The following is a 9,552-nucleotide window of genomic DNA, read 5'->3' on the forward strand; positions in this document are numbered from 1 at the left end:
AAGTCACGGGGCTACGATCACATGTCATAACCAAACATGTGGTTCACACACACATGTATGAACACACACATGTTACTGTAGTCAGATACACAAGTGCATCATAGTGGGGCAGTAATATTATAATGACACTAACTTCCTCATTGACGCAGTCGGCCATGTTTTCCCAGAGATCCTTGCTCCGTTTGGCAGCTGCAGCTGTGTTGCTGTTTGCCCGGATTATTGATTTGTATTGATCGTATTTATTGATTATTATTGTTTGCTCCTCCGTTGTGAAATATGCGGCTCGGGCCGGTTTGTTGCATGTTTGCGATTGGTCGCATGCAGCAAACTCCGCCCTTTTTATGTGAGCGCACACAGATCTAGAGTGGACAAGTCTGGATTGAATTAGTGAGTTGATAGCCGGCTTTATGGTACCGAAAATCTGGAGGGTGGATGTCTGGGTAAGTGAAGCCAGATAAGTAGGAGGAAGCCTGGCTAGGTTCATCCAGCTTTATGGGACAGGACTCTGCTTGTCTGTTCTGCTCCAGCTCACTTGAAGCCACGCCCACCCGGTGACACCTGAAGCAGGAAGTAAACCGGTGCTACCGGACTCCGTTCCCTGTGTTTGACGTTCGGGACTAAAGCTGGGCTTAAGGTCGGTAAGGACTCACGTTAACTCACGGTACCGATTAGAAACCGTCTGCTGCTCATTTCCGGTCGGTGACGTGACGTTTCGGGGCGCGTGTCCAGCTGCAGGTGGAATCTGTGCTCCGTGGTCACGTGACGGTCAAACGTAACTAAATGTAACTCAGTGTAATGTAACTAAATGTAACTACTCCTTAATGTAACTAATAAATGTAACTAAATGTAACTCAGTGTAATGTAACTAAATGTAACTACTCCTTAATGTAACTAATAAATGTAACTAAATGTAACTCAGTGTAATGTAACTAAATGTAACTACTCCTTAATGTAACTAATAAATGTAACTAAATGTAACTCAGTGTAATGTAACTAAATGTAACTACTCCTTAATGTAACTAATAAATGTAACTAAATGTAACTCAGTGTAATGTAACTAAATGTAACTACTCCTTAATGTAACTAATAAATGTAACTAAATGTAACTCAGTGTAATGTAACTAAATGTAACTACTCCTTAATGTAACTAATAAATGTAACTAAATGTAACTCAGTGTAATGTAACTAAATGTAACTACTCCTTAATGTAACTAATAAATGTAACTAAATGTAACTCAGTGTAATGTAACTAAATGTAACTACTCCTTAATGTAACTAATAAATGTAACTAAATGTAACTCAGTGTAATGTAACTAAATGTAACTACTCCTTAATGTAACTAATAAATGTAACTAAATGTAACTCAGTGTAATGTAACTAAATGTAACTACTCCTTAATGTAACTAATAAATGTAACTAAATGTAACTCAGTGTAATGTAACTAAATGTAACTACTCCTTAATGTTAAATAACTGAATTTCTGACTGATTCTAGTTCCAAACATTACAGTTAGACAGAAAAAACATGTTTGTTTGTTTCTCTGTTCTAACATAAATCCTTTTCATTTGTCAGGTTATTAAACCCACAGAAGTCCATCAATCAAGGATCAAACTATCAATCAATAAAGAAAAATAACATCAGACACAAGTTAGGACGTTAACTTTGTTCACTACGTTTAGTCAGAGTTAAAATGGGCTGAACTACTGCATTGTGGGAAATGTAGTTTTGGTCAAAACACACTTTTGACCTGTTTATTTTTAGACACTCTGACCTTTTATTTTCTTGGGGGCCACATTAAATGATGTGGAGGGCCACATTTGGCCCCTGGGCCTTGAGTCTGACACAGGTGGTGTAGATGTTTAAACACTGGGTCCTGTGTCTCGGGGGGGGGGGGGCTGGGGATGTTCTGGTCGTCTGGAGGAACTCAGTGATCTGTGGGTGGGGCTGGAGGAGCGGGACCAGCCGGTTGTTCAGGTTCTCACCCCCTGTGCTCCTGCAGGCTGACATGAACCTTAAGCTGCTCCTCGTCCTCCTGCTGCTCGGGGGTTGGGAGGTGGCGGCGGCGCCTCAGAATCGGTCCGACCCTGACCCGGGTCCCCCCCTGGATCCTTCTGGGGCCCCCGGTGGGCTCCTGGTGGCCAGGGAGGGGTCCAGCGTGCTGCTGCGATGCAACGGCAGTGGCGCCGGCGCCAACGTGACGTGGTTCAGCTCCAAGGGCCCTCTGCTGGGTGAGTCTCCGCCCCCTCATGCCCCACGGGTTGCCCCACATGGTTCTCACCCCCCCCTCTGTGTGTCTCCAGGGGGGAAGTGGCGCCTCCTGGAGGGTGGCAACCTGAACATCACGCTGGTGTCGTTCGAGGACCGGGGGCGCTACACCTGTGCCTCGCCCGGGGGGAACCACACGGTGACGCTGCGCGTGGCGCACACCCACAGCGGGCTGGGCTCCCCGTTCGTGGTGGTGTGTCTGGTGGCGTTCGCCGTCACCATGGTGCTGAACGTGACGCGCCTCTGCATGGTGAGCCGCCACCTGCGCGCCACGGAGCGCGCCATCGACGAGTTCTTCCGCACCGACGGCGCCGAGAAGCTGCAGCGGGCGTTTGAGGTGGCCAAGAGGATCCCCATCGTCACCGGGGCCAGGACGCTGGAGCTCGCCAAGGTCACGCAGTTCAAGACGCTGGAGCTGGCGCGCCACATCGAGGAGCTGGCCCGCAGCGTGCCGCTGCCGCCGTTGCTAGGCAACTGTCGCTTGTCTGGGGAGGAGGAGCCGGAGGCCGCCGTGCTGCAGGCGGCGGCGGCATCTCGGGACAGGACGGCCATTGGCCCACCCTCTGACGGACAAGGCCCGCCCTCCTCTGACGGACAAGGCCCGCCCTTTGACGGACAAGGCCAGCCCTCCAATGGACAAGCCCCACCCCCTGAGGGCGAGGAGCTTCTGCCTGATGAAGGCAATGTCGACATCAAAGCCTCGGTCCACTCCGTGTGTGTGACCTGTAGGGAGGAGGGGGCGGAGCCTGGCCTTCACCTGTGAGAGCAGCGAGTCGTCTGAACCCATCAGGAGGAGGAGGGTCCGCCTCAGACGTTCTGACCTTTCAGCTCCTTCTGATTGGTTCTGATTGGTTCTGATTGGTTCTGATTGGTTCTGATTGGTTCTGATTGGTTCTGATTGGTCTGATCAGCAGATAGAAACACCACACAGACCCAGAGGTCATGCGTTGTAATGGTTCTGATGGAACATGGTTCCTCAGGATGGGGGTGTGATGAAGGCAGACCTTCATCCTCCAGCCTGTCTGGTTCCACCTGGACCCAGTAGAACCCAGTAGAACCGATGAGGGTTCCTGTCCTCATCAGACAGTCTGAGGACAAGAACCCGTCTGACCGCTCAGAAGGCTCCACCAGCCCCTGATGCTGTTACCATGGCGACGACAACAGGACAGGGTGGAGGGGGTGGGGAGCAGAACGCCCCGTCCGTGTTTACGTGTTGGTAAACAATGTAAACAATGTAAACAATCCTCCAGAGGAGCCGGGGGCAGATACACTCCTCCTGTGTGTTTGTGTTTACTCGTGTTTACTGTTGTTGTTTACTCGTGTTTACTGTTGTTGTTTACTCGTGTTTACTGTTGTGTGTTTGTTTATTTGTTTTTTAATATCGTTTTTTTAAAGTGCTCCAAACTGTCCTTGTTGTTCCGGTGATGCCGACCTGAGCCTCTGGGGGGCGCTGCTGCACTACTAATGTGTTGAGATCGACTGATGCTCCACTGGGGGGGAATTCATGTCGTTGTTTGTGTGTTTACTCGTGTTGTTGTTGTTGTGATGGTGACGTAAATAAATTAACTGAGTGTCTGAACTGATTCTTCTGTGGACCATCTGAACAGTTCAGGTGCAGGTTCTCCAGGGGGGAGAACCCCCCCTCATGCTGGACTGAGTTCTGATCCATCAGGTTTTTTATTAGTGGGGGTTAGTGGGGCCCCCGGGGCCCCCCATGTGGACGACCTGAGTTACTGGACCTGCAGCAGTAAATCAGTAAATTTGGTCTCTTGAATTCAAATCGTTAATAAGATCGTCGCTGAAGGAAACGACGTCTAATGTAATGTCCAATCAGGATGAAGGAACCAGGTGGAGGGGGGTAGAGGAGGGGGGGTCATCAGGCTGGAGTCGGGGTTGATGGTTCTGAAGGTTGACTGTTAGCCCGTCGGCAGTTAGCCTGTTAGCTGTTAGCCTGTCGTTAGCCTTCCTGCTGGGACATTAGCGGTGCGCCGTGGCGACAGACGACCTGCACTCATCACCGTTTACGACCCAGAATTCCATCCGCTGTTCTTCCCCCCGTCCTGCAAACACAAAGCTAACCCTCGGGGGCGGGGGTCGACGTGGCCCCGCCCCGTTTGTTCCGTCGTTAGCGTCTTGGCGGGTTTGGTGGAACGTTTGACCCGAGCCGGCGTCACGTTGTGTCGGTGGGTTAGCAACGGTTCCCCAGCAAGACATAAGTATTAATGATGCTCATGAATAGTAATGAGCTGTTCTGCTCCGTCTCCACCCACACAAGTTGGACGAGAGGTGGGGGGCCATGACATCACTGTCTTTGGGCCGGACTGTTGCTCCCATCAGTCAGCTGTCGGGGGCCGGCCCTCTGCTCGGCGTTACCATGCCAACATGAGCGCCACACCTGTGTCATATGTAGGTCATGTCAGCACACACACACACACACACACACACACACACACGCACACACACACACACACACACACACACACACACACACACACACACACACACACACACACACACACACACAGCAGGATCTTCTGGTTAAGCGTAGGAAGTGTTCCACACAGCTAGAGGGCAGCACTGACCCCTGACCCCAGTGGGACAAGAAGCGGGTCAGCAGTGGACCAGGAGTGTGATGGACTACTTCAGAGACTCGTTAGCGTGTCCTTGTCTCACTGGGAGCTGGAATACAAGTCTCTCCTCTCTGCTGTGACGCCTGGTTTCCGTGCCGACAGCCTTGTGTCGGTCCTCTGATGTTCTCATTCAGCTCCTGATTGGCTGCTCTTGGGTGACATTGACTATTAATGTTCCTTCTTATTGGACGGAACATCCAAGGCCTTCCTCCGTTATCGCCGCCTTCATTTGCATGAGTATGGGCTGAAAGCAGGAACCCCCCCCAGATTGGATGCCGGCGCTGCGGGCCCCCTCTGCCAAGAACAGCCCCCCCTTACACCTCAAATGGACCTTGGCGGAGTGCATCTCATCTGCCGTAACGACTTTGTTTTATCATCGGCGTCCTGCGGCGGCGCCAAACGCCACCGGCCGGCGCTCTGCTCGTTTGACGTCGCTTTAACACGCTGACATCTGAGAACGCCTTTATACCAGCAGCAATGCACCCTGGGAGAACAGCCTGTGTAAACAAACTCTAAAGCAAAACCTCCCACCTATCAACCGCAGGCAGCCTGAGCACAACCATCTGCTGGCCCCGCCTCCTACCACCTCCTACCACCTCCTACCACCTACTACCACCTCCTACCACCTCCTACCACCTACTACCGCCTACTACCACCTCCTACCACCTCCTACCACCTACTACCACCTCCTACCACCTACTACCGCCTACTACCACCTCCTACCACCTCCTACCACCTCCTACCACCTCCTACTGCCTCCTACCACCTACTACCACCTCCTACCGCCTCCTACCACCTCCTACCACCTACTACCGCCCACTACCACCCCCTACCACCTCCTACCACCTCCTACCGACAGTCACAAGAGCAGCTGTTCCCCCTCCCACACCAGGAGCTCATCAAGGCGCTACCAGGATCGAGATCCGGGAGCCTGAAGCGGAGCTGATGACACGGGGGGCAAAGAGGTGGAGGGAGGTGGAGGGAGTAGCATCACAGACCGCCCCACCTCCATCCATCCTCCAGCTCCAGCTCCTCATGGAGGAGCCCGAGGCAATTCCAGCCTGGATCAGACCTCTGATCCCTCCACCGAGCCCCGGGTCCACCCCAGACCCCTCAGGATCCTTCAAAGGGAGATGCCCTGGATCCATCCTGGACCGTCATCAGCTCAGCTGCCTCCTCATCACACGACCTGAACCCCCCCCCCCCGAGCCGTCCCCCAACCTCTGAAGCCAAACCCCACCCCCTGAACAGGAAGAGAGAACCTGGACTGTTTCACTGTGTGAACCTGGACTGTTTCACTGCGTGAACCTGGACTGTTTCACCTGGTTGTCCAGGTCTCCTCCCGCCCTGATTGGCTTAATGTCTCCATGTCCCCCTGAGTATCCATGAGTGTACAGTAATGTTGGGCGTGGCTCATCACATATTCATGATGCGCCCTGGGGGGCGGTGCTCTGACGTTGTGAACACTTCTTCTTCTTCTCTGCTCGTTATTGTTGGCCTCAAAAGTCAGAACCGTCACAGCCTCAAATCTGTCAAGACAGATCATAAATCCAGCAGGTGGAGAAACAGCCAGACCATCTGTTAGAGCTAATTAGAGAGCTAATGGCTAACGCTGCTAACAGCTAACGTCGCTAACGGCTGCCACAAGTCAGGAGCACACGACTGTCTGTGGTGGCCAATGGAGCGCACGCTTCACTGAGAGGCAACGCTTTGATTGGCTGCTCAGCTGAGCCAATCAGAGCGTGATGAGTGATGATCCAGGTGTGTGCAGACACAGGTGTGTGCAGACACAGGTGTGTGCAGACACAGGTGTGTGCAGACACAGGTGTGTGCAGACACAGGTGTGTGCAGACACAGGTGAGGGAATGAAGTGATTGGGTGCAGCAGGACGGAGACGTTAATGTCTGAAAATAATCAAAGACACATGAACAGTTTGGATTTTGTTTATTTGTGTTTGTTTGTTTGTTTGTCTGCATGATAACACCAAACCAGAGAGTCAAGCCACAGAAAGACACTCATGTTTACACCCTGGAGGGTGGGTCTGTTCCCCGTGTCCAGGCCAGTAAAGACCAGTAAACACCAGTAAAGACCAGTAAACAAATAAACACCAGTAAATACCAGTAAACGTCTTCTGGATCCTTCAGACATCTTGAGGAATTCAATGCCGCAGGAGAACATCTGGTCCACCGGCTTTTGTTTACCTCATCATAAGAGCTGAGTAACACACACACACACACACACACACACACACACACACACACACATACACACACACACACACACACACACACACACACACACACCTACACACACACACACACACACACACACACACACACACACATACACATACACACACACACACACACACACACACACACACACACACTTGATCTTGATAACGTGTTCGTTTATCTCCTCGTCGTCACGGAGCTTCAAAGCAAACCGACTCCTTTTGGAGTTGGAACGACTTCACAGCGTTTATGGAGCCAGTCAGGACAACAAACAAACAAACAAACAAACAAACAAACAAACAAAAAACAAGAAAAAAAGAACACAAAACAAACAGACAGGTAACAGCAGGAGAGACCATTTGTGTAAACAATAGACACAGTTTGTGTAAACAATAGACACAGTTTGTGTAAACAATAGACACAGTTTGTGTAAACAATAGACACAGTTTGTGTAAACAATAGACACAGTTTGTGTAAACAATAGACACAGTTTGTGTAAACAATGTTCTCCTCAGACCTCCAGCTGCTCACAGATGATTGGCTCTCACAGTTCAAAGAAAACAGCTGTTTGTAAACAGACATAAATATAAATATAAATATGTTTAAAATAAATTAATTCTGTGTCAAATAAAATCTTCAATTCAGATTCTGTTGGGAGGAAATGGAGAGGAAGCTCCTCTGATGTCACACACACACACACACACACACACACACACACACACACGCACACACACACACACACCACACACACGCACGCACACACACGCACGCACGCACGCACGCACACACACACACACACACACACACACACACAGAGAACATGTTTTTGACTCTTTGCTCTCTAAACCATCTGAAACACATCCTGTCCACACAAGCAGAATAAATTCATCTCGTTACCATGGAAACAAAAACAGCTCTTGACTGGTGGGAAAGTTCTACCAACTAATATTAAACAAGTTCTACTGGATGGATGGATGGATGGATGGATGGATGGATGGATGGAGGAATGGATGGATGGATGAATGGAGGAATGGATGGATGGATGGATGGATGGATGGATGGATGGATGAATGGAGGAATGGATGGATGGTCGACTCCTCCATCAGCTCACGGCCAGAAGCTCCAGACTGACCTGAGATCTGATCTTGGATCTCCTCAGGCTCCTGATCCTCTACTGGGATGTAGTCTTTCTATAAACCTGGAGGTCACATGAGGAGGCTCGGCCAATCAGGAGGCTGCCTGATGACGGTCGTTCCAGGTGATAAAAGTCATTATCTCTGATGAACACCTGATGAACTTCCTGACATGTGGCTCCTCAGGCGACGCCCACATGCTGCTCCAGGTGAACCTCATTGGTCTGCAGGTTTCATCTCTTTGTGTGGAACGAAGGCAGCTGGAAATTAATTAGAGCAGCTTTTATTTATCTGAGAGCTGATGTGTGTGAACGTCCTCCTGAATGTTGATGTTCCTCAGACCTGCAGCGTCCAATCAGAGACAGATGGAGTGAGGAGAACCGTTCATCAACTGACGGCCGATAACGGCTCCTCAGGAGACGCCGGCGGTGGCGGTGGCCGATGAGTCTGCAGAGACAGCGGCTCAGGCGCGGCGCGTGACACGCCGCGTCTGACACGCCGAGTCTGACACGCCACGTCTGACACGCCGCGTCTGACACGCCGCGTCTGACACGCCGCGTCTGACACGCCGCGTCTGACACGCCGCGTCTGACACGTGATTATTTCCAACATGTTTCTGTGACCTGAACTCGTTTCTGCTCCCATGTTTCATGAAAACTCCATCCCGTTCCCTCCGGCGTTTTTTCCGTTAGCGTGAAATCGCTGATGCGGCGAGGAGATGAAGGCTGATGACATCACCACCTGGTCATGTGACGCGTGGAACAGGAAGCAGCTGCTTCCACGCCGCCCGCCTCTCGGTTGCAAATTGATTGGATTTGTGCTGCGAGGGCGTCGCCAAACGGCGCCGGGAGCCGCCTGGGGCGCCGTGGCAACCGTCACCGATGGACACGGAGATAGGGTTCAACCAGTGCCCCAGAATGTCTCAGCCAATGAGAAGCCCCCGTCAGCGTCGGCCAACGAGAAGCCCCTGTGAGTCTCACTATACCCCCGCAGGTGTGGCATCATCATTAGCATGTTAGCATTAGCTTTCTCATTTCATGTGTGTGCCTTTAACTACTTTTGAGTTGTTCTGTATTGATGAGTATTGATTAGTGATTATTGATAGTTTGTTGTGATGGATTTGGGTCTTAACTGGTTTACTGAAGCATACTAACCCGTCTGTTAGCGTTAGCATTAGCATTAGCCCTTCAAACAGAAGGCCTGATCAAATCAACTCTTTTATTTACAGCCTCTGTATTGCCGCATCATTCTTTTCCCACAATGCCGTTCTGCTGATGCAACGCCGAGCCA

The 9,552-nt window shown here is 50.8% G+C and overlaps 1 protein-coding gene across 3 annotated transcripts; it reads left to right on the plus strand.

Annotated features, from left to right (window-relative positions):
• The first annotated feature begins 279 nt into the window (after positions 1–279).
• Positions 280–3,834, plus strand: LOC137606492 (microfibrillar-associated protein 3-like). 3 transcript variants are annotated; one of them, XM_068331752.1, is made up of 4 exons: positions 280–440; positions 528–638; positions 2,000–2,228; positions 2,301–3,834. In XM_068331752.1, exons 3-4 carry the CDS (start codon positions 2,006–2,008, stop codon positions 3,026–3,028), a joined length of 951 nt encoding a protein of 316 aa, XP_068187853.1. In that variant the 5' UTR covers positions 280–440; positions 528–638; positions 2,000–2,005; the 3' UTR covers positions 3,029–3,834. The 3 variants fall into 3 exon arrangements, with proteins under 3 accessions (XP_068187853.1, XP_068187852.1, XP_068187854.1); XM_068331751.1 differs by having other exon boundaries at positions 528–634; XM_068331753.1 differs by lacking the exons at positions 280–440; positions 528–638 and having other exon boundaries at positions 1,893–2,228.
• Positions 3,835–9,552: the final 5,718 nt, after the last annotated feature.

The sequence above is a fragment of the Antennarius striatus genome, chromosome 13, assembly GCF_040054535.1.
Source record: "Antennarius striatus isolate MH-2024 chromosome 13, ASM4005453v1, whole genome shotgun sequence".
Lineage (NCBI taxonomy): Eukaryota > Metazoa > Chordata > Actinopteri > Lophiiformes > Antennariidae > Antennarius > Antennarius striatus.